At 39.6% G+C, this 26,440-nt stretch overlaps 1 protein-coding gene across 2 annotated transcripts in view; it reads right to left on the bottom strand.

The window, feature by feature from the left end:
* Positions 1–26,440, bottom strand: part of NELL2 (neural EGFL like 2) — a 135,951-nt gene that overhangs the window by 101,014 nt on the left and 8,497 nt on the right. For both annotated transcript variants that reach the window (XM_064655844.1, XM_064655845.1), the window contains exons 3-9: positions 16,396–16,546; positions 9,496–9,669; positions 9,291–9,387; positions 8,293–8,365; positions 8,032–8,114; positions 6,866–6,994; positions 3,003–3,105 (exon numbers count right to left, since the gene is read on the bottom strand). In XM_064655844.1, the coding sequence (XP_064511914.1) occupies positions 3,003–3,105; positions 6,866–6,994; positions 8,032–8,114; positions 8,293–8,365; positions 9,291–9,387; positions 9,496–9,669; positions 16,396–16,546 (810 nt within the window). The remainder of the gene's footprint in view (positions 1–3,002; positions 3,106–6,865; positions 6,995–8,031; positions 8,115–8,292; positions 8,366–9,290; positions 9,388–9,495; positions 9,670–16,395; positions 16,547–26,440) is intronic.

The following is a 26,440-nucleotide window of genomic DNA, read 5'->3' as shown; positions in this document are numbered from 1 at the left end:
AGATGCAACAAAGCTGTACTGTCCAAAATGTAAGTGCTGGGCTGAAGTTCAATTCCCAAGGCTTGGCAGGATGGGAAAGTCTCTTAGCATAACTGCTTAATGACAGAACCAGGCTTTAAAATCCAGTACTTTCCATTCCTATCTGACACACCTGATATGCATCACAGTAACTGATGTAAAGACTAACTTCACAACTTTATCTGTCTAAAACTTCAGTATTCAATATAATCACCTGGGCTTCCTATACAATCCATGGAAGGAGATGTCCACTTCTGAAAGGCAATTCATCCTATCCCTTCCAGCCCCTCTCAGCACCAAGTGCCCTCTGGAGGCACCACTCTCTTTCACTGGCTATCAAGAGAGCCAAACTGCTGATGTCCACAACTAGTAAATGATACACAATAGGTCAGTGAAACAGCAAATGACAGGAGGCTTGAAAGTGCTTGGTTACAGTTCTGTAACCCTCCCTGCAGTCTGAGTGCTAGCACACGTTATTGGCGCAATTTTGGCCTGTATCAGCCAAGATGCTGTGAAGCAGTGCCAGGCATGGCTGGGGAGACAGCCTTGATCAGAGTCAGCCATCTGCATGCAGATAATCTGTTGGGGGGAGGGGGAAGAGAGTTTAGCCATGTAAATTGGAGCCACAAGTGCCACAGCCACAAGGCCGTAGAACTGTGTCTGTGCTATTTTAATTACTAGTGTATATGAAGTCATTTCAGATTATATTCCCAAATTCTGCATGCCTAAAGCCAAGCAGAATGACCCTATCTTTGATCACTTAGGGGTTAATAAATAAATAATTAAATAAATAAATACAATTAAAAACCCAGAAAGCCTGGTTGCTGACCACTGTAAAAGCCTGAAGTGCTCTACTCAACTCTTCCCTGCCAGCTGCCACTAAATCAGACCTCGTTCTTTTGATTTTTGATGACTTTGTTCAAACACCAGCAGAAGAAAGGAATAATTGAGAAAGGAAGCACTTAGCTCTGGCGGAGTGAGACACGGCCACAAGGCTGGCACAGCTGCCACTGCCTGGGCACTTCTACTTACATAACAGTTTGGCAGAAACAACCCCAAGCAAGAGCCATGTTCACCAAGCACACTGACCTCAGTCAGCTCAGACCCTGAGCTGAAGACACCAAGAGGACAGAATACGGCTGACACATATATATGAACTCAGAGACAACTCAGCATTTCCACCAAGCTGGCCAGAAGAATAAGTCACAGTCCTGCATCTCCATTACCTCTAACTTCCACTTTTTCACTGGAATATAACTACCTTGTCAATGGGACTCCAACTTTCATTCTCCGCCCTTTGGTCCCAGGAATTTAGCCACTTCAAAAATGGTTTGATTTATTTAAAAGTCACTTTAAATAACGTAGATGAAACTAGGAACAATTTTTCAAAATCAATTTTTACTTATATTTTCTGATCTAATTATTTTTCGAGTAGTTTGTCAAGAGAGTAATATGTGTGCATGTTAGTTATAAATTGCATTATGCACTGGCATAAAAATCACAACACTGAAAGATACAACGTTTTTCATAATATTAAGAATATCAAACAGGAAATATCAAAGTAAACTTTACAGTGTGCAGTACCAGAACTGTATCTTAATTTGAAGGAGAAGTATTAATGCTGTATGACAAGGTCAGTGTCCATATGCTCATTCGCATTTCTTCACTCTTGTCAAGACTCCTAATAAAAGCAACTTTGGAAGACATCATATGATGTGAGTGTTTCCCCATTAACAACCCAACTTAATTCACAGGCAGTACATTAGAAAAACATACTTCAGAGGATCAGGTTTTCAAATTCTGCCAACATGGTCAGAGATTCAAATAGTGCCAAATAGAGGCTTGAATGCCACATATCTCACACCCCTGAATTACCAATTCCTTGAGTCATCTAATATGCATGGAAATTCTGTGTAGCTGGTTAAAAAAAAGTATTTGAATTCTCATTTCCTCTTAATTAGAATTAATCTACTTGAGTAAGTTAATAACGTTTCATGAAATGGAATGGTTTGTGTAACTTCTAACACAATTAAATATTAATAAATTCCTGTGGGAGCTAGATCAATGGAGTACAAAACGTCTTCCTGAATTTTATCTTACAACATGTCATTTTAACCAGTTATGTATTTCTCTATACTCTGTAAGAAATTTTATATGCAGTAGAAGAGTGATGAAACCCCACAGAAAAATCTCAACATTTACAGAATAAAGAAGTGTGTTCATCTCATGCTCAGTTTCAATAGTGGATTCTACCACAGTCTATAATAACTGACCATCACATATGGAATACATGTAATCAATGTGTAGTCCGTCATAGTAGTGAATAAACCAAAATTCCCCTTCTCTGGTCCTATTTACAACAAAACCAAAATGCTATAAACCCAAAAAGTAATCATATATCCCAAATGACAATATTAAATAACTTTCATTTATTTTCCTGTATAATTCTTTTATGACCTTTTGTGAAAGAACATTTCTAGGTGTCTGGTTTTTGCTGGTCTCTTGGGTCCGGATGAGTTTTCTCTTCCCTTAATTACAGAAGAAGAATCTTAAACCTGAACCTCCATTTCTGGCACTACAATACAAGGTTGGAAGTACACTCTTCTTGTGATAAAGGTGTTAGACATTGATCAAAACAGACACCAGGCAATTTTTCTTGAACTTCGGTTTGGTATAAAAGATAGACAATGGAAGACAAATGCAGAAAGCTTTTTAATTAGCTTTTTTCTTTTAAAACTTTGATAAAAAATACCTATGCTTAAAAAAAACACAACTAAAATGAAACAAAATATCCCAAAATGAAAAATTAAAATCTTCTGGTTATCAATTTCCCAGAATACTTCAGAGAAGTCTAAGTTCCCCAATTCCTCAACCCAAATATTTAATTCCCTGACCAGTTCTTTTACTGACGTATCTACAGAAAGATTCATATTCCTTAAGATTTCAAAGTATTCATTAGAAGAAAGCACAACAGTAAAACTTACATTGACATTCCTTGCAGCACTTGCCATCCACATAGGTCAGGGCAGAATTAAGTGGACAGTCAGCAAGGGGGCAAATCAAAGCCTCGCACTGCACCGTACCGTTCTAGAAGAATAAAAGGTGCTTAACTGGTAGTTATATTTAGCAATAGCAGCGATGTTCTCAACTTGAAAAATCTATTTTTAAATGCAATGAATTCTCTAACAACACCGAAAAAGACATTTCAACACAGATCTTTTAATAACTAAATGAACAGAAACTATACTTTTAGAATGTCACACATACAATCTTTTAGATATGAATCATGTGTTCTTTGAAATGATAATGATCCCTTTTTTTTTAAGAGGCAAATCTATTTGGAGGCAAAACATTCAGGTTTTTTGTTGATTGGCAGACAGATTACTGTGAAATAACAATTTCACAGATAATACTCTGCCTTCTGATTTTTATGTGAGACAATATATTTCTAAAAAGGTAATAATATTATAGCTGCAAGAAAAATCTAAGACAAAAATATGTAATGCATTTAATACTAAATTCAAAGAATTTTAAATATGTATCAGCCAGAATTGATACCATAAAATACCAAAAGCGAAATTAATATCCCTTCAGAAATATAAAGATCAAAAAAATATTAAGCTTTAAGAGACCCATTTAGCAAATTATAGATAGCAGCAAATCAATCTAAGGTGCAGTACAGACAACAGCCTTTTCACTGATTTCTAATGGCCTTTGGATTAGGCATTTAATGAGTTCAAATGAAATGAATGAGTTTTACATGAATGGACAATAACACAGATGCCATGGTTTGGTACCTGAAAGGATACTTGCAATCACTTCTGGAGTTGTGATACCTCTGGGAACCTTCCATCCACCAAATCTTTTTCATTTGTAATATAACAGAGCTTACATATGACCCTGACATTTTACTCTTTATTGCTTACTGAGATGTAACCAAAGGCAACCAAAGGGAATCAGACACAAGGGATCTATTAAATCATTTGCCAGGAAAAAGACTGTGTTTATAGTGACAAAAAGCAGAGAATCAATTATCCAGAGAAACCATTTGCAACTCAGTGCAAGGGAATAACATGATAGCTAAGTATATCACATAGCATCTGCATATGGTAACACGAAATACAGGAAATACACATACTACCACTACTGAAACAGTAGGAAAATATATTTATGTAGTGTGTTTCTGCGGCTGGGTTTTGGTAGTGGGGGGGCTACAGGGGTGGCTTCCATTAGAAGCTCCCTGTCCTGTGGAGCCAATGCCAGCCAGCTCCAGCACAGACTTCCTGTCGCTGGCCAAGGCCGAGTCAATTAGAAGTAACAGTAACACCTCTGTGATAACATATCTAAAACCAAAAGATATTTGCACAGAAGAAAATTGCAGCCAGGGAAGAGCAGAGTGAGAACATGGGAATAACAAGGTAGACACTAAGGTCAGTGCAGAAGGAGGGGGAGGAGATGCTCCAAGCACTGGAGCTGAGGCTCCTGTAGCCTGTGGTGAAGACCATGGTCTGCCCCTGCAGCCCATGGAGGACCATCAGGGTGCAGAGACCCCCCTGCAGCCCATGGAGGAGCCCATGCTGGAGCAGGTGGATGCATGAAGGAAGCTGTGACCCCGTGGGAGGTCCAGGATGGAGTGGGGTCCTGCCAGAGACCTGCAGCCCGTGGAGAGGGAAGCCCACCCTGGAGCAGGTTTTTCCCGGGCAGGACTTGTGGCCCCTGCAGGGGACCCACACTGGTACAGCTCATTCATGAAGGACTGCACCCCATGGAGGAGTGACCCACGGGACAGCATTTTGAGAGGAACTGCTGCCTGAGGGATGGACTCATGCCAGAGAGGCCCATCAAGGACTGTCTCCTGTGGGAGGGACCCCATGGGAGAAGGGGAAGGACTCCTCTCCCTGAGCAGCAGCAGAAACAACAACTGACTGTAACCCCCATTCCCCGTCCCCCTGCACCGCTGGAGAGGAGGAGGGAGAACATGGAAGGAAGGAGGGGTGGGGGGAATGTGTTTTTAAGACTGTTTTATTTCTCACTCTTTGGCTCTTATCCTGTTAGTAATAAATGTAAGTATTATCCCCACTTTGATTCTTGTTTTGCCTGTGAAAGTAACCAGTTACTGACCTCTCCCAGCTCTTATCTCTACTCATGAATTCCTAGCTATTTTTTTTTCTCTCTCCTCTGTCCAGTTGCAGAGAAAAGTGAGAGAGTGGCTTTAGTGGGTAACTGGTACATTTAGTGGGTACCAGGGTCAACCCACTACAGTCTTTTTGGTGGTCTATATGGGGATGACCAAGGGGATATTCCATACCACATGACGTCAACCCAGATATAAAAGCTGAGGCAAGGAGCAGGACTGGAGGTACTCATTGTGTCTGATGGCTGCCTGCTGACAATCATACGTGTTCTGGAGCCCTGCTTCTCAGAAAAGTGGCCAACCATTGCTGCTGAGGTGGTTTGAAAAAGGCTTTTCCTCAGGAGGTATTGTTTTTCATACTGAACCAATTAACAGCCTGTATGCTCTTGTGGAAGTTACACGTTCACAGAAACGGAAGAGAAGGGGTTAATTCTGGACGGCGTGGCTAGTGCTTGGTATGGCCCAGGGCCGGGGGGCCTCTGCCCCCTGGCTCCTGCCAGCTGGGTCAGGAGCAGCCAGCCATGCAGTGGAGCTCCCCCCCCCCCCCCCCCCGCTGAAACCGATGACCAAGGAGGACCCCGAAGGATCAAGGAAGGCCTCCAGGTCGAATTTACTCCACTTCGCAGAGATGGGGGAGAAAACCGACAGCAAAATGTTCAATCAGCCAGGCAGAAACCTGCAACCGAGCACAGACAGTGCTGGAACTGAGCCAGCAAGGGGTGGTCGGAGCAAGCCGAGCTGCTCAGCCATGAATTCTGAGGTGGAGGCAGCCACGGAACAAACTTCTGCAGAGGAGTAGCCTGAGCTATCACAACAGCTCGGAACAGAGAGGCCCCCTGCAAAAGGTCAGCAGCACCAGTGAATTGGTTGGAGTCAATTCTAGGGTAAGAACTGAACTAAGAACCCTTAAAATTTTTTTACCCCGAGGAGGAGTGAAATCTTCAAAGAAGCTCCCCGAAGGCTCAGGCTCGAGGGAGCTGGGATTTCCACGAAGTAAAAACAGGGGATAAAGACAAGATAATAGACACTTAATAGTGCCACAAGAAATTAATTTAGAAGAATTATAGTTTGAAAGTGAAAAAAAGGACTTCTTCTTTCTTCTTGGACTCTTTTTAAAAGAAAGGAGAGACTTAATCTAATGTAATATATTATTTTACTGTAGAAATAGTTAAGTTGTTATATATATATATGTATGTAAATAAACTTGTAAATATTTCCCTTCCCCTAATACCAAGTTGTATGTGTCTGAAAACTTCTTCCCTTTCACAGTTAGAACAAATCGTAACAACCCCTTTAAATTGGCCTTTTTGAAATTCCTGTGTTTTTCAAACCACCACAGCTGCTTATGGGAAGTAGAGATTAACTGCTAGCTCCTGCTTTGTGTGTGCACACGCTGCCTTTGCTTTCTTTTTTTGCACAAATATAAACTGCCTTATCGCAACCCACGATTTGTTTTGTTTTCTTTTCCCACCTTACTCTCTCCCCTGTGCTGCTGGGAATGGGAGGGATAGAGCGGCTGGGTGGGCACCTGGTGTTCAGCCAAGGTGAACCCACCACAATTTATCAATACTATTCCTTAGATTTAGATCAAGTATTAAAGCACTTCGTTGTTATTACCTAGCATACATCTGGAAGTTCTCATTATTTGCTTCAATAAAACTAATCAGAGGAAACACTGGAGTTCCTGACTCTCCACTCTAACTGTAGCCATACCATGCAAGTGCAGTTCTTACAGCCATCCGTCCAGGATTCAAACTCTCTGTAAGTCGTGCCTTTCATTGTGCATGTCCTTTCACAGTAGCACTGATCCAACTTGTTCATCCTCTGTTCAGCTTGAGACAACTGTATAGTTCAGAAAAAAGTTTTGAATTTGTTTTCACCTTAGTAAAAACAGAATTCAAACTATCCCCCTTATCATAGAGAATGCAGATGAGAGAATACACGTAGGGAAATGCAGTCAAAGACACTAAAACAGTTATTGTTAAATATGATTAAACCATAAGTCATTCAGAGACGGAAATCAAGAAGTAAGACACAATGCACTTCATCTTTCTCATCATCATCACATCAGAGCCATCATGAAACAAAATGAGTAGGTCAGGATGGATACAGCTCCCTTATTTCTCACCTTCGTATGTGTGAACTGATCAAGAATCTTGCTCTACATTAAGTCCTTGCAGACAGTAGGTTAGAGGGCAAAAGACCAAAACTTGAGTAGAGTGGCCAATTTGCAAATTGTAAAGCTCCAAACCAACATGTTAGCAATTGTTTCTGCACTTCAGCCAAAGCATTTTTAACATTTGTGTATTGAATCAGTCAGGTAATAGCATTCCTGCTGATATCTAAAGAACTGTCATTTAAAATCAGAAGACTAGTCTATTTTCACTGGCAGACATGAATGGTTTTGGATTCTACAGGAAAGAAAGAAGAAAGTCCTGCTTTGGATTCTTAATTCCTTGCCTTGCATATATTTTGTCTGAACATGCCTTTGGCAGCTCAGGTCTAGAAAAGTCTTGGTAAGTCTTGCTGCAATAAACACTAAAAACACAATTACCTATTTCATTCTAGGTTTATTGATTTATTAGCTTAATAGAGTTTGGATATCTCTGAGCCCTTTCCTTGCTCAGGGACTTAGATACTGTCTACTATTAAAATACACAATTCTATAAAAATATTAAAACACAAGAAAACTCTCTGAACTGGGAATCTGTATGTAGAGACACTAGGCATGGCTATATAAAGACATAATACACCATGCAGGGATGTTTTACACACACTCATGTGCACATCCCCATATAAGCATGAAAAATCTACAAAGACAGCAATTTAGGACTGATAGTCCTAATTTCTCCCATGACTTGAGTCCTAATAAACATTACCTTAGCTGATGTTTTGGCTAAGATGTCTTGCAGTTCCATAATTTTCTGCACAAGTCCATGGAAGTCATTACAAGTTGGGCATGCTAGAATAATAAAATCAGTGCTTTAATCAAAAACCAAACAAAGATGTATTCACAATAGGTTCAATCACACCAAAGTTGACAATACACTTAAAATTCAAGGGTTTAAGAAAGCTTGTAGGATAGAAAGAAGGCACAAAGAACACCTCTCATTTTACGATACAAGAATTAATAGACTTACTGCGATTAAGGTCTGGGCATTGAGAAATAAATCCTTGAGGCATGACAAGTAATTGCACATCTTGCATTATGCCCTATGTGTAAGTGGAGAGAAAAAAAAAGGATATATTATTTTTACCTGTCAAAATTATGTTTTCCATTCACCATGTAAAACATTAAAGTCCACGCAGAAAAGCTACCTGATAAAAACAACATTTATGAATAAAAAGCTTCTTGCCTGGGCCCAATTCAGTGATAGAAAATAAACAAACTAAAATAGATGGATGTACAGACATACTGAATAATTTTTAAAGACATGAGATTAAATGTCAAGATGTAATTATGTGGCAGAAGTTTGGTGGTTTTGAATTCATTGTTATTTTTAGTTAGACACAGCAGTAAAGCTTGAAAATGACCTTTAAAAGTAATTCAAAACAGGTGCAGTTTCAGTTACTTTTAAATAAAATGCAAATTTTTTACTAAGCTATAACTCTTAAATAGATCTGAAGATTAAAAAAATGAGAGTCAGGAAAAATACATTCACGTCAATCCTTAATGATTTTGTGCTGGTTTTGGCGGGAGTAGAGTTAATTTTCTTCACAGTATGAGCCTATGTTTGGGATTTGTGCTGAAAACAGTGCTGATAACATAGGGATGTTTTAGCTATTGCTCAGCAGAATTTACACAGGAACAAGGCCTTTTCTGCTTTTCATACCGACCCACCAGCGAGGAGGTTGATGGTGCAAAAGGAGTTGGGAGAGACACAGTTGGGACAGCTGATCCCACCCGACCAAAAAAGGGGTCATATTCCAGATGATATGCTGTAACGCACAGCATTTAAAGCTGGGGCTAGAAGAAGGAAGCATGGGACATTCAGAGCGATTCCCCCGATACCTCCTGAACCTTCTCTTCTCCAGGCTGAACAATCCCACCCGTCTCAGAATCACACCATATGAAAGATGCTTCAATTCCTTAATAATTTTATTTCAGTTCACTCCTTTCCTTTCAGGGAATGTATACCTTAAAATAACCATGTGCAATATTCCTCTGTCCCAGCCAAAAGGTTGTACCCAAAGGCAAGTTCATGAAAGGCTTCTCCACAACTCTTTCATAAATTCTGAAAAGGAAAGGAAAAGTATAGTCCCAAGATGTTATCATTCAATTTACCCAGAGCTGGAATATTCAAAGTGTGACAAATTCTTGTAAAACAACACTCTTTACTTACTTATTGCAGTCCACGTGTAAAATCAAGTGAGAGGCACTGATTGCTATGGAAAGTCTGTGCCATTTATCATCTGCCAAAATGTATGGGAATACTTCTGTGTGGGAGCGATGACTGCCTGAACGATAATGCAACCTGATTTCATTTCGATGACCACTGCTTTCCAGCTCCAGGTACCTGTATCATAAATGCATCATCATGTCATGGACCATTTTTATCAGCACAGCAACATTTTACATAAGCCATCTTCTCATCATCATGCAGCAACTACTTAAAAGAGGGAGAAAAACAAGCAAGGAGATACAAAGACAAAAGCAGACTCTTTTCAGATTTCCACTGCATCTTTCTTCTCAATGACAAATAATAGCAGGTTACAACTGGTAACAACTTACAACAAGGTAAGTACATAAGATTTCAAGCCAAATGTTTTTTCTTCTAGCAACATTATTTTCCAGAACATGATCTGATTGCAAGTATTATGCTATTATGAATAGTTGCCTCATATCCTGAAAGCACAGTAAGGATACTCTGAAGGCATGAATGCATAAAAGACAACCCCAAGTTTTGCAGCAGGGACATCATTAGCAATTACCAATCAGGGAAGTAAGGACTGAGATTGAACACTGCTTTGTTTGCTTTCATGTGTACTGTTACATCTCCTTTTATTTTTTGTAATAAAATTTCTCCAAAGAAACATAAAATCAATAAATGCTAACTCTTCAGAAAAATTCATATATATGTGTACATATTTTCTTTGTTAAATAAGTATGTGTATTTGTGAGGTGGGTGTGTGTATACATACAACTCTATATGTATGCACATATATATGTAAATATGTACAGATATGGTAAAAACCCAGCAGTGCAGTTGTGCCAAAATAAGTGTACCCTTCACAAGATTTGCAGATTGCAAATTCAAGTTTTGATGGTGAAATTTTAGCAGCTTAATTTTAAAAGCATTCCATAACAAACTCAGTTCTTAGACAGGCTGGTCTCTTGCATGTTGGAACTCCTCTGGGAAAAAGCTTGACAAACCATTTGTCTTTTAAAGTAGTAAGCTTCTCATTTTAAAATTCCCCCAAGAAAATACTTTTTACACAGGAAAGGAAAAACAAAATGGAGCTTCTCTAAAAAATCATACATAACATACAGCTAAAAAACAAGGAAAATAACAACGTATGTGGTGAGATACACAACAACTGAGAGAATGGACAGTTCATTTTTGTCTATTTTTGTGGTTACATCTGCAATCAGGCATGACAGTGGCTTGTAATCTGAGTGCACATGTTCCAGGGTGATGTCATTTACTTAAACAGGCTATCTATATTAAGGAATAGACAAGATAATGAGTACAGTTTTGAGGAGTGAAGTTGAGACCAAATCAAAACTATCTTGTACAATCACTATCCCTAGGAAGAGAGGCTGGGCTCACTGTACAGCTCTCCTTCCTTCAGAGTGTTTCACAGTGGAACTATTTTTTTGCAAATCCAGCAAAGGACAATTTCTTCTTCATCCTTAGTATTAACAAAGAAGTTAACTAATTTCAGATATAAATTTTATAATTTGAGACAATTTACCTTCTCATGGCCCAAAACCAATTTTTGCATTGGCAAGAAGTGGAAACTAACAGAAGGCCAGGCTGGAAAAAAAATGGGCAATAATGGCAGGACATCAGTCAACTTAATAACCTCCTTCATAACTCAAGCTTCAAGGATAAAAATAAGGTCACTCCCAACCTAACAGAGAAGGGGAACTTTATAGAACGGGACTTCTCCAGCAACTTCTAAGTGTCTCCATCCAGTCGCAGACATAAACTGGAAAACGAAAGGCAGGGATATGTTGAAAAAGGCTTCCTGGTAGAACCAACAGCTACCTACTCATTTGAAGTCATTGACAGAACTGATGCCAGATCACAGAGATGCAGGCAGGCAGGGAAAAAACTACACCTGTAGACACACAGTTGGTACAGAATGTACTTGTGTTGTCCCTTATGCAGGTAAGATAATGAATGAAACATGGCTTTGCCAATAAAAAGACATTGCCGTACAAATTTCACAAAATAAAAACTGCTGAGAGAGGATGCTGACAATTGATGATGCTGTAATAAGCAAGGAAATCTGCCGACACAAAGTCCTGCAAAAACTGTGGACACTTGGGATTTTGTTTTAATGGTGATTAATGCACTGTTTTGATATTCACAGACAATCTCTTGTTCTTCCATTTGGTAAACTAACAAATACAACTCCCTTCTAAAGGAGAAAATATGCATCAAAGTGAAAAAGAAAATAATAGCCATTAGGAGAATTAGTAGGAGAATAATTTATGGTTTATTAATAATCTGTAGAGGCAGTAACAAAATACAATGAGGAAAGTAAGTGGAATGATAGCCAGAACTATATTGCTTTCAGCTTGAACTAATGCCATAATGCTGAAACACAGGGAAGTGAAAGTGAATAATTTCCACCTAATTATTTACAAAATACTGTGCTTGCTATCCCACTTTTCTACATCTGTTTAACTGCCTGGACTTACATGGCTCTGTCTCAGTCTCATGAGCTTCAGGAGATGGGACAAGCCTCAGCACTGACAAACTCATTACAGGTGAAAATGCAAAGTTTGCCCACAGTGAGGCTTCTTGTTCCGTCTGTGAGGCTGTAACACTTGGGTGCACACTTTCCAAAAGTTTTGAAGGGTCTTTGAGAAAGTATACTAAGCATTAACAAACACACCTGGGGTTTAAAAATTCATTTCTGGTGACAAAAATACTGTACACTTCTCTGTACACTCAGGATTGCTAATCATTGAGAGGGAAAAGAGGGTGATTTCAGTTCCTAAATGACTTTTTAAAGGAAACAATAACTGCATTGTACTGCAGTCTTCTCCTAGCCAAGAATTTCATTACTGAAAAGCTTCAGGGGAACCTCATCAGCTGAGTCACTGGTTCCTTGTCCACACCAGCCCAGCACAGCCCACTCATCACAGGGAGAGCAGCAGCCAAAGATGTCCCATTATAAATGTCACTGATGCTTCTTCCAACAAGCTCCAAGGTGCTCTTCTATGCTGCAGAAGGCAAAAAGCTCTTGGAGCGAAAAATAAACCCCAATGAGAAACACAATAGCAGAACCTGCTCCCCACTTCTAATGTCCATAATCTCTGTGGTTGTTTAATCAATACCAGCGTATTTGATTTTAACCTGCAAAAAAACACACACACATTGCATTGGGTTAAACTGATTTAACTTCAGAGGGAGATCATACATGCTTAGGTGTTACTATGTTTGACACGCAGAGAAGAAAATGCCAACCTGGAAAAAAAGGTTGTTACATCTCCATAGATCACTCTATGCATGCACAATCATTGCAAAGGCAGCAGCCAAGGCCACCGCTGCAGATCAGCCACTCTGCTTGCAAACCAGCCAGTCAGCAATCCCTTACGTACTACAGATGAACGTGTCTTCGTAAGAGGAAGAAATTTGTTTCAAATGCCCCAGAGGAATTTGAGACAGAAAAGAGTGATGTGTTCTCTGCTGCCCAGCACTGATCTATTGTAACTGCATAAGAGTTAGGAGTCAGCAGATCTGCTCAACTGTCAACAGATCAGCTCTAATGACCATCCTGGCAAAGGGCACATGATCACAACCAGCCCAGGCAGGACCTGCTCTTTGGGCTGTGACAGACCAGCTCAAGGGAGACTGTGGGAGTCAGGATGTACAGCAAAACGCTAGAGATTTAGGAAGTGAAACACCAGGTGGTCCTGCTGCACACAGTATCAGTCTTTGACAAGAGGGAGGTATGGCCATTCCAGCTAACAGCCAGCGTTGGCAATGCCAAGTCTTTGATGGCTCACTTGTTCATTTGGCATCCTTGCTCACACAACAAATGCACAGTGTAACTGCCCACACTTACTCCAGGCAACTAATAATTTTAACTTCATTTTACAGCATGCAGACAAATATTTCAGAAGCTAAAGGCAAGATATCATGTCTGTTGCTTATTAATTTATTACAGGGTCATTTTTTGGATTTTTTTTTAAACTTTTCCTACTTAAAGTTGTAGGTATAGTGTTAAAAGAATTCTTTATGGCTCTTCAATCTACATTTAAAAGGAACACCAATAAAATTAAAGACAAATATGTACTTAAGAAAAAAATTAAAATCCATTACATATAAAGCTCCATTACATATAAAAATATCTTCATTTGAAGATTTTTATATGAAAGTTCTGGCTTTTTTGTTAGGTATAATTACATAAAACAAACAAAAAAAAGAGATCCTATTCAGTAGACCCTACTCATTGCAAACTATGGCTACAATAGCAGTAATTTATTCTGCTAGGTGTAGATTATGAAGATGTAAAAGCAATTCATGCAGCACCACTACCACATTCAGCAATGCATTATTTGCTGTTTTCCATGGTATGATGATTGGGCAGTCAGGAGTGTGAGCCTTATTCTTCTATTTGGAAGTAACATTAAGCATTTTGAAACATTAACTAGGAGCTTTTAAAGCTTGGTCCATCCCCAAGGCTAGGAAACAAACACGTGAGACTGTTCAAATCCTTCCCATCAGTGTCCCCCTCAGTGTCTGTACCTGATTCAAACTAACAAAGCACATGGGACAAAAATGGATGTCAATAAGATACTGTTTCTATCACCATCTTGCAGCCCCTCATCTGATTTCAGTGGGACTCCTGTGGTCTGGAAGCCTTTGCTGGCTTTGAAGTCAAGAACCTGCCTCTCACCTGAGAGATCTCTCTGCTTACTTCGCAAAATTTGAGGTCAACTCTGCCTCTAAATCAGGGAAGAAAAATCTTCCCCCCCTCGCAGACTCTGAATAGCTTCTGCTGAGTTTAGTGCTATGATTCAAGAGTCCCTGGCTGTAACAAGAACAAGATATCCCAGACCCTCTGATGCTACTGCTGATGAGAAGGCAAGGCTCCCAGCCAGCCTTCCCACAGCACTTAATGGAGGAGCCAGGTGCCACAAGTAAGAACTGAGGTCCCACTGAGCTCTTCAAAGCACAGTAAGAAAAGCTAGGTGGCCAAGGCGGCCAATGGCATCCTGGCCTGGATCAGGAACAGTGTAGTCAGCAGGTCCAGGGAAGTGATTCTTCCCCTGTACTCAGCACTGGTGAGGCCACACCTGCAGTACTGTGTCCAGTTCTGGGCCCCTCAGTTCAGGAAGGATATTGAGGTGCTGGAGCAGGTCCAGAGAAGAGCAACGAGGCTGGTGAAGGGACTCACAAGTAGATTGTTCTTTAGCTGCTTCAACAAATCTGACCTAATGAATGACTATTTGCCTAAATAAGCTAGAAAAGTTTTTTTTCTTCTCTTTCGATTATCCAAAGGCTTACAAGGAGACCCAAAACCAAAACATAAAGCATAAACCCTACAGAAAAATTGTAAGAGGATAAGATAAAGAGGACACAAATGGTGGCAGGATTTTTTTTCACCAAGGCACAAACTAGTTATCTTCATTTTTTCATAGCTCTAACACTATAACATTAGAATAAGAATAATAATAGTTTTCACAGTTAAGAGAAAAAGTGCTCCAAAAATGTTCAGCAGTGCCACTAAGTTACACATCCACAGTTAAAGTACCTACACACATAACACAGACCTTCTGATTTCAAACAGAAACCTTGACAAATGATTTCCATTGATGTAAGACAGTTCAGATTTCAATATGCAGATAAATGGAAGATCACAGAATCAAAGAATCACAGAATCAATTAGGTTGGAAAAGTCCTCTAAGATCATTGAGTCCAACCTATGACCAAACACTACCCTGTCAACTAGACCATGGCACTAAGTGCCACATCCAGTCTCTCCTAAACACCTCCACGGATGGTGACACCCTGAGCAGTCCATTCCAATGTCTAATCACCCTTTCTGTGCATACATTCCTCCTAATGTCCAACCTAAACCTCCCCTGGCACAGCTTGAGGCTATGTCCTCTCATCCTGTTGCTGGTGGCCTGGGAGGCTGACCCCCACCTGGCTACAACCTCCTTTCAAAGTAGTTGTAGAGAGTGATAAAGTTACCCCTGGGCCTCCTCTTCTCCACGGAAGCCCAGCTCCCTCAGCTACTCCCATAAAACTTGTGTTACAGACCCTTCACCAGCTTCATTGCCCTTCTCTGGACACACTCCAGTACCTCAGTGTCCTTCCTGAATTGAGGGGCCTGGAACTGGACACAGTCCTCGAAGTATGGCCTCACCAGTGCCAAGTACAGAGGGACAATCACTTCCCTAGTTCTGCTGGCCATGCTATTTCTGATACAGGGCAGGATGCCATTGACCTTCTTGGCCACCTGGGCACACTGCTGGCTCATGTTCACTGGCTGTTGACCAGCACCCCCAGGTCCTTTTCCACTGGGGACCTTTCCAGCCACTCTGTCACCAGCCTGTAGCGCTGCATGGGGTTATTGTGGCCAAGAAATGTTTTCTAGCAAACATTGCAAACATTTTGAGTAAAGTTCTCTGTCATTCATGGGTAGGCATAAGCCCATAACTGGAGGATTTTTTTTGCTTTTTTTAACTGCTTGCTGTGTTAAACTGGTGCAGAGGGGAACATACAGGGGCCAGGCTTTGTGAATCGGTGTAGCTATACTGACATGACACTTTTATACCAGCTGATTGTCTGGTCCTTATGGTTATGAATGACAACAGAGAACTGCCTTTTCATGCCCTTGGTGGCAAGAGACACGTAAAGAGTAACATCTGTTCCCCTTCCCTTAGCTGATTTGGACTTGTGAATTTTTATGAATCTGCACGCTATGGCTATCCAAACACTATGAATATTTGCAAATGATGTGCTACACAACAATTTTGCTCTAATTTATGTTCAATTTTTTACTGCATAAATACATATACTTTTATTAGCCAGCATACAGGTATCACTACTTACCTGTGATCTAAATGATGAATAGAGAGAATAACCCCTGAATTCAAATGGGCTTGTTTTAAGGTCACAAGGATTGTGAATTCATATTTATTTCTTAACTTCTGAAAAAAGACTTCAGCTGTTTCTGGAGATGCTTTAACAATTCTTGAAGTATCTAAAAAAAAAAAAAGAGGAAAAAACACTCACTATAAAATCTTACTTTACTTTATATCCTCATTCAAATAGCTTACAAAACAACAAGCTATTCATGAGAAGCAAAATTGAACAGACAGGCAAAAGCAGGGACCAAAGTATTTTAAACATCAGTTTTACATGCAATAGGAGCCATTTCAATCAAAGACAACACATTTTCTAGGACACTTATTCTATTCTGCAGAAGGGTGGTGTTTTGTTTTGAGCCAGGGTCATAACTCTCTTACTTTCTCCATGGATGCCCACATGGTACCTTTAATATCTCCTCCAAAGTACGAGCTCACTGGCAATGAAGCACAGAGTAACAACATATGAGGCTAAACCATGAAGCACGACGGGAGCAACTTTTTAGTGACTTCTACAAAAATGTGAAATACACAAATAAATAAACTGATTTAAAAGAAAAAAACAAAACAAAACAAAGAGCAGACCTCTTTAGGGACAATTTACTCAGCTTTAAGTAATTCTACAGTTATCTTAAAAACTCACCAAATTTCAAAATATATTATTGCTAATTAATCACTATATACTCCAGTTGTGTGGTATTTTGCTGCTGCTTCTTGCACAGAATGTCATGAATCTTCATTAGAGTAATGACAAACACAAAATATTTTAGTTTTAAAAACTCACACACAGTCAAGACTGAAGCAATATTTCTGCTGAATTTTACATAATATGCATAGGAAATAAAAAGGCCCAAGCTCAAAACCTCTAGAGAGATAATTTACAAAATAAGATGTCAAATGCTAGAAAAACAATTCCCAAGGTTTTCCATAATACATTATACTAGGAAAAAATTAATATACATTTTTAACGCTCAAAATCAATTCATTAGCATGTGTAATCAACCGTGTAAGAACTAAATCAATTCACAGTAATTTGACCATCCTGCTCCATGTGGGGACACTAACTCAGAAACAACAGTAGAATTAACTGCAATAGAACTGGTGATCTTCTTTTGGCAGCACTGGAGCTGAGCTCTCAAGTACACCACTCTCAGTGTACACCACAGTTCTTAAAACAGTTTTATTCTTTAAGCTGGACCTATGAAAATGCTGTTCTTCATTAACAGAAAAGAGTCGATTATGTTTTATGGACCAGGAATATTTTTAATATGTATTTAAGAAATGTAACAACCCGTACTACTCTGAAGTCCTAATCAAGCTCCTGCACAGGGTCACACCAGGCTGAATTTCATTCGTTTTTCACATAGGGGAATCCAAAAGACAAAAAAAATAATCTGATTTCTAAATTTCTACCAAATTCCTATGATATTCTCGTTAGCAACCAGTGAAAGAAAGTATATGCATAACACCCCTACCCTTATACGAGGCCAGTTCACACATAAATAACCATCTCCCCCTCCCACATGCACTTTTATTCCAACTGGAGCTACTGGGATGCAAACATTGCACTAGAGATGGCCTGTGCTTTAGCAAGGAAACAAATCTTCACCATCACATAGAGCTCTCCAGAGCTGTCCCAGTCCTCATCACTGAGCTGAGAGAGGCAGGGGAAACACAGAGCTGCCTTAGCACCCACAGGAGAGGAATCTTTCTTGAAGTCTATTCATGTCACCATGAATCATTTGATCACTAGGTTGAAGGAGAATTTTCCATCCTCTATTCTATCAGACCTTATCTGGGTACCCTATCATCACTCACTGTGGCCTTAGATAATCTTCTTGTACACAGACAATAGCATCAAGACCTGATTACATCATGCTCGAAGCCTATATATTAAGATTTCTGTCACATTAACTGCTAGAGTATTAAATTGCCAAACCACATGGTCATTCAGTTTTGGTATTGCAAATAGGTCAGTTCATATTTGCTGCTCAAACAAGCTACACAGCCTTTTCAATTATTACTACTCTTACAAAGCACAAAACTCTTTGTTCAGGGCAGGCACCAGGTGGATTTCATAAAAGCAAGGTGACTGAAAGGTCCTTCATCCATCAGATACATTCTTTTTACACTAACATAAGAGTGCAAATCCCTCCTTCCAATTGGCTTCGAACACTAGCAGTAGGTGCTTGATAGATGACCAGCTATGCTCAATAAATAATGCTTCAGGCTTGTTCTTGACATTTGGCTTCTAGTAATCAGTTTAACACCCAAGGAAAAAAATTTACTGGAACTGGATAGCTTGGAAAATAGCTTGGAAAATCAAACTGGTATATCTCAGATAATAATTTGTGGTTTCTCAACAGTTACATAAAAACCTCATACTATGAAGATTTCTAATACACAAATCCAAAGGCATAAATCTCTTTAGAGTGCAGAAATAAGGAGAGAACTATTATTTTGAATGAGAAATTTTTCTCTAGTCATGATATATATATTGGGTTTTACTTTCCTAGAATACTGCCTGTGTTTCGTTTGACCACACCATGACATCTTACAAACCCATAATGTCATCATCCCATCATAAATTTATAGAAGAACGAAGTGACAATGAAAGAAACAAAAATCCAAACTCAAAGCATGTCTCACTCCTCGCTCAAGTTAGAGGTCTTTCAAGATCTAACACTGTAAAGCAATCTGAAAGCCCAGTGAAGAAAACCACTGACCACAAAACTTGCAGGAACTCAGCCCTTCAGAATACAAGCTTAGTAGCTGCCTGTGCTTGCAACAACCCTCACTACTAGGATGCATTTTCCCCTCTCAGAGACAATCTGCAGTCAGAGCTCTGCAGCAAACACCAACACCACACCAGTGTTTCCTGGAGGTGTCAAGAGCAGACATTGTCATTTCAGTCATGTCCATGAGATGATAATTACTGCACTATAACCAAGACAGCAAGTCTAACTTTCACCAGGACTCATTCCACAGGTCCGAAGGCACTTCCCACCAGCGCAAACGGGTGTTGCAGAAAGAAGCAGTTTTATCCTTTGCTGTCACCAGCCTTTAATTGCTTCTCCTCATCCCTGTGGTGACAACTGTATTCATGTAAACATATGAGGAACCATATTAGGCAACTGATCCAATCTTAAGTAGCCCAACCATGCCTCACCACCAAAAAAAAAAAAAACAAAACCAAAACAAAACAAAAAACCAACCAACCAACCAACCAACAAAACCCCAAAACCACAAAAGGCAGCTTTGGAAGCAGCCACAAACAAGTTACTGAAGGTAAGCAGGAAAATTTCCATACACACCACCAGCAGCACACTAAATCACACAGTGGAAAGACTTAGGACAAGCCATTCATTACAGATGTTTTCCAATCCACAATAAAAAAAACAGTTATTAAACAATGGATAACTTGTTTCAGCAAAGGATGTGCTCTTGAGTTTCTGAAGAGCATCTAAAGCTAAACATACAGTATGAACTGAATTATAAAACAGACTCCTGCAGAACAGTCTTTGAAGGAGGCATCCTAACTAGTTGAGCTCCACACTTTGTTTCATGTGCACATAATTAGCTTTTAACAGCAGCATCTATAAATCAATTCTGCATCTGACTGTATGTTTGTTGAACTATCCAAATTGAAGTCCAGTGGTTTCTGAGGAAAAAAAAGGACTGTAGGCTAAAACGAATCTGAAAAATATAATAAGGCTGGCTCAATTTTGTTTCATTTTCCTACAATAGTTGAGATGAGTGTCACAAGCACACATTCACATTCTGTCACTTCTCCATATTCCAATTTTTGGCTAATATTTTCTTAAATAGGAATTTCACACTGACTACAAAGGGCAACTGTTTACTTAATATTGTTCTTTTTTTTAAGTAATCAATGTGGGCTAAGCTGCTCCAGCCAATGAGCCAATGGGGCAGCATACAAAGCCAAACCAAAAGCAGAATCTTTCCAACTCTGAAAGGGTGTAGCAGGTTTTTAAGTGGAGCACAGTACATTCAAATTCAGGAGTTGCATTCCTGTAATGAAAACTGAAGACAGAGAGAAGTAAAACAGCCTTTATTAGACCAAAACCCTGCTAGATGTGATGCAATTTACATACTTCAGCAGAAAGGCTGGTTGTTTTGCTATTTGAACTGATAAATAACATCAGCTCATAAAACATTTTGAGCTACTTTTCCTATACATTTTTAATTTCCTTCTCATAGATTCCCAATCGTTTCAGAGAGAATAGCAAAACAGGAGCAGCTATAGTTTTCCAAACCCACATGAATCTGAGTTGGTTTCTCCAAGGCTGTAGGAAGGAACGCAGCAAGAGTCTGGGGGAAGATGCTGCAGTTCTACCTCAAATTTAAAAGACTACAAGATACAGGGTAAACACTAACCCTGTAAGACTCCAATGTGGGGCCATTCCCAAAGGGTGTGCTTAAGCTGCAGGGCCCAGGAGCACTGTCTAGTTCCCAAGTCCAGGTGAATACTAGGACTACAACTTAAATGTATGTCAGGATACAAACAGGTGCATCTAGACCTTTATGTACCCAAGTGCTCCCTGTAAACTGGATACAGCCTAGTCTCACCAGAACAAAAACTTACAACTGCCAGGAGCAAGAATGCTAGTAAATCTCTCAAGTTAAATGATCAGGACCTTGGGATAGCCACAGACTGTTTAGGGAGATAGCCCACAAACTGCCCTTGTAGTTTAGACACCACCACGACATAATGTGTCTCACTTCTTATTTCCATTAAAGAATTGCTTCAGCAAGGATGTATGCAGATAGAAGTGCAATCGATGGGAAGGAGAAAAGAAAGAGGGCAAAATGCTCTTCAGTTGAAACTAAACAATCGAAACAAAAACTGACTTGAAGCCAAATCATTAAATCAAATAAAAACAAGAGGAAAATGTCACAGTTTGTTCTCGCACCATTTGGGGAGATTCCAACTACCTTTGCTTTGTAGCTTCCTCTATTCCGAATGTCACCTACAGCTTTGGTGTATCATCCAGCTTCCTCCACTTCAAACCATATGCAAAGTCCCACAAGTCACAACAGACTGACACAAAAGACTAGAAGAAGGGCCTGTCTCTGAACACATTTTGCCCCCAACTATATTGGCTGCTCATGCTTAAAAAATTCAACTTCATACTGTTCATCCTCAAAAAATGGTAATCATATCACTTCTGACCAAAACTATGGCTCACCTACATGCTACATACTTTGGTGTTTAAAGTCATCTTGGCACAACTAAGAATTCAAATCCACTGCTGGACAAGAGGAGGGAAAGGTACTGAGAGCCTGGACACCTAGACTTAAAGGCAGTTGCAGTGTTTCTGATCTGAAATATCCAAACCATTATTATGGACTGAACTTGTTTGTGTAATCAGGAATAGTTTGTACATTTGTCTAAATAATCATGATTTCATTCAAAGTGCTTTGCTTGAAATGTTTTCTTCTCCATGTTCAAAGTCCCCAGGGAATTTTTGCTTGGTTTATTAAGCTTGTTTACTTTCTTAACTTTTTGTTTTGAAGCTATAGGAACATTAAAAATTAACAACTATGCAAATAAAATTAAAATAGAATATATTTAATAGGGGGAAAACCTTCTACCTGGTATGATAGATTGAGATATCTGAAGGGTAGCAAGCTTTCAACTATTTCTGCCTGCTCCTGGCACTGATTTGGATGACTCTTTAGGATAGACTTTGAAAATTCAACTGTGGCAAAGTACAGCTGTAATGTAATATGCCTTCCCTGTATATTGACAATGATACCACTGAAATCTGCCTAGAAACATTCTGCAAAAGACATGATACAAATCTAGTTTGAGAGCGATTATTCTAGTGGCTGGGTTAAGCCTCTGAGCTTATGTACTGACTGGCTGCTTCTAGAAATCAAGAAAAGTCACATCTAACTGAATCTTTCTGTGATGCTAAGCTTACCTTCCCACAGCCTAACTAATATGACTTCCCCTGCTAAAACAGTCTCTTTGCATCCCTGTGAGGCTACAAAACAGTTGTTGAGGTGCCAGCCACTGAAGTACAAACTCTTTCAAAACATGGCAAACTGCTAACATGATCTTGAAAATCAGGCTTTGTGTCACTTGTACTTAACTAGACTGCACTGTGTGGAATGGGGAAGGTGGATCTTTCCTTCCAGCCCACCCATCTTCTACACTAGCAGAATTCAACTCCTTCAGTGAAGCTGTCAAATGAAGGGTGCAGTTGCTCAACATGATTCTCCTCCTGCATTACAGACCATGGAAATGTCATTTCAGTGGTGGTTTGCCTCAGTGTGTCAACAGCACAACGCAAACAGCCATAGACAGCACCTTTGCTTGGTTAGTAGATCCATACAACACGAAGAAGTAGATGCAGAGAGAACAAGTGGTAGATTTACACCACTATATAAACATTCATTTGAGCACAGGACTAGGTATCATGGTTCTCTCAATCTCAGGCTTAACTTGGCAGAGCACAATGCTAAAGACACTTGGACATCTCTCATCCTCCCTTGGACTGTGGTCCTTTCAGCAAAGAAGGAATTTGCAATAGGATTACAAGTGGGAATCATTTACTGTAACATAAAGCAGCCCTCAAAAAGGCTACACCTCAAAAAGTCAGGTGTGCTCTTCCAAAAATACATAGGGTCCATGACTAAGGGTTTCATGACCTTTGGACTCAGTAAGTAAAAAGCAAATAAGAGGTAAATAGGTACAAGTAAAGGTTCTAGTGACTGTATCTACACTAACATATTTCTGATAATTTTTCAAACCTTTTGCAAATGAAAGGATAAGAAACCTAAGAACCTTCTGCTCCTTGTTCAGAAGAAATATTATCCCTTGCAGTGTAACTATGTCATCATGCTAGATACTATCACCAGGAGAGAGGGTGCTACACAGAGCAGACCTATTACATGATAACAAAATGATGAAGATAAAAGACAGCTTCTGTTCTTGTTACTGAAATTCCACTCCTAGGAAATAAAAATGTGTGCTGTATGGTATGCTCTGCACCATATATTTATTATTGTAAGGCTTTCTGGTGATTTACAGTTTACAGATTATCAATTATATGATGCAATAGCTTTTTTTCTTATTATTATCAGTTTTCCCTCATCTATATTTCAACCCTATTTTTAATTCCTCTTTAAATTTTGAAGATGCTTTGTATGCGCTCCCTTATAGGTAGCATTAAGTACTGCTACTTATATTTATGTTGTTCAGGTTTTTCACAGCAATACTACTATAAAACCTACTATGTTTGAACAAGGACACAGATGTAGCATTGAGTGAGATTTCTCTCTGGTTCTTCATTTCAATAGAGGCTCTAGCTACATTTAAAAGGTAGCAGCTACTGTAGCTTTATAAATATATATGTGTATATAAACATGCACACACAGAGCTCCCTTTAGGCACAAAGCAGCTTTCTAGAAGCTGCTTTGAGAATACCTTGAAACCTGTGGAGTAAAATCAAGCCTCTCGTTTTCCTTGCTGCTGCCACCTAGTTATGCTTGGCTGCATGCAGTCACATAAGCACTTTGTGTCAAACTGACCTAACAACAAACAAAAATATCACACCAAGAAATGCTGTTAACACTGGGACATTGAAGAGCAGAAGAAAAATAATGCATTGCCTTCCAGTCATACTGGTACTGTAATAAGGGCATGATATACCTTAGAACTACTAAAAGACTGATTTTATTTTCAGTCCCTTGTCATATAGCATGGTCAGGATTTTAACAGTTATTCAAGTTGTGCTCTGAGGGGGAGGATAAGAAGAAGAGGCAGTGTTGCCAGCCTTTTCCAAATGAAAAAAGCAGGCTACTGAAGGTAAACAAAGCCTAATTAATTTAAAACAATAAAGTACAAACTTAATGAGAATAATAAACCATCTAAACAGATTATGCTAGGTGTAGATCAAGCTGCATGACATGACCTACCCCTCTCCCTGAAGACATGACACAATTCAAATTCTCAATTATATCACACTCCAGTGGTGAACTATCATACAGTAACAGACTGTAGATCAGTACCCACCATGGTACCTCTGGATTAAGATCATGCTTGGTGTAGACATTCCAACACCCTCTCAGCAACATACCACATCTCTCCCTCACTTGGTTCTCACTGTGCAAGTGTCAGTAAGACTTATTCATGCTCTCTGCTCAGTCATTTTCTCTCAAGACCTCCTTTTCTGACCAGTATGATGCTCCTGAGGACCTAACTCCTGCAGCCTGTGTTTCACAGAATCATTTAGGCTGGAAAGGAGCCCTTCAGATGACCTAGCCCAATCATAATAATTTCTGAATGCTCTGGAGGGTTTACCTTTTTTCCCCCCCATTAAGAATCTGTTTCTCCCTCTTTGCACTGGTTTGAATCTCTCATCCTAGTTTTCCTTCATTTCTGGCTTTCTGAGGTACAAGCATTTTTTGCCCACATAAGGGCTAATTGCCTTCAGCTCACCAAAAGTGTAAAGAATTTTAGTGCTGATTTATTTTCACATAACACAATGGTGAGCTTAAGAAAACATTAATATGAGATCCGTTGTAATTTCACAGATAACCACAACAATGTGGTCTGAATGAAAAATTAACTTCTGACACAAGAGAATTGCCAACAGTCACCAATGCAGACAGAGAGCTTCAGAAAACTTAAACCTGTATCCTAACAGCAAAAGTAGCACAGCATGGCAGGGGGAGGGAGGCCACAACTGTTAAAAATTACATCTGAAGCATGCCAGGCACAACCAACACCTTTGTTGCTAGCCACAGATCTCCAGCAGTAGACTGAGCAAACAGCAGCAGATAGGGGGAGAAGGCAGGAGACTGAACTGTAAACAGAATTTAGGCAGCAGCAAAAACAAGGGGGAATTGGCAGAGAGACCACACCTGAGGGTAGAGGGGGGACACCAATGCCACCAACTGTACTGGCATTCTTGGAAAAATCTCTACTCACAGAATATCTGTATTGATGCCAGGAAAATGAAAGGTTAGAAGGTTTTTAATTGGGAACATCAAAGAGGAAGGATCCAAAGAATACCATTACACACAACTCAGCTGTGAGCAGGGAAGACGGACAGAAAATACATTGGGAACCTGAGCTACCATTGCCAGAGGTTTCAAGGAAGCTGGGGAGAACTAGAGTCCAGATGCTCCTGCAAGAAGTTTTCTTTCAAGTCAGGTATAAATGGAGTCCACGCTTCTATGAATGTGTCCACTAGCCCTGGTTAACCAGCTACAGGTTTTCAACTCATATCCAATTTATAAGCTTGGATGAGTTAAAATCATAAAATTTGTCCAAACCCTAATTTCTTTGCTCTTGTAGGCTTATTTTAACTGGATATCACTAAAACGTACTTAAGTGCACCAAAAAAACAGGTTTCAGGAGAATACAAAGGCACTGGTTGCATTACTGAGTACCAGGTCTTTGATGCTACTTGTGTCTTTGAAAATCTCTCCCTATACTAGAGCAACTCCACCAATACCCTAGGATCTCCAGAGTACAGAAAAACTTACAGGGTCATCCACCCATCCTTAGCATATTAACTGAATGTAACACAATTACTACAACATAGCTAATGTTTTCTAGATATTTTATTTCATGCTATCTTCTAAAAAATAAAAAGTGTGGAGATTTCCACGACTTCTTTTCAGTAGCTATTCCACAATCTAAACTAGTTCACTGTGAAAGTCTCCTTCTGTCTTAAATCCTCAGTATCATTACCTTACTCTTACCTCTAGCTCTTTGAATACTAAATAATCCCTTCATTTTAAACCTCTAAGAATTTTCTAATACTAGACACTTATCATACAACACTTTTGTCATTGCTTGAACAAGCTGTACATACTGAAGTTCTTTCGAAAGCTTTCTTAGTAAGCCAGTCCTTTCGTTACTGTATAATCAGGTTTGTTGTCCTCTTCTGTCCCTGCAATTCATTGATATTCTTCTGAAATACAGAAACCCAGAGTGAATGCAATAACCCAGACACAACCTCAGTTTTAAA

The sequence above is a fragment of the Pseudopipra pipra genome, chromosome 5 (genome assembly GCF_036250125.1).
Source record: "Pseudopipra pipra isolate bDixPip1 chromosome 5, bDixPip1.hap1, whole genome shotgun sequence".
Taxonomy (NCBI): Eukaryota; Metazoa; Chordata; class Aves; order Passeriformes; family Pipridae; genus Pseudopipra; species Pseudopipra pipra.
Note: the sequence above shows the minus strand (reverse complement) of the source record. Positions and strands in the feature narration are given on the sequence as shown.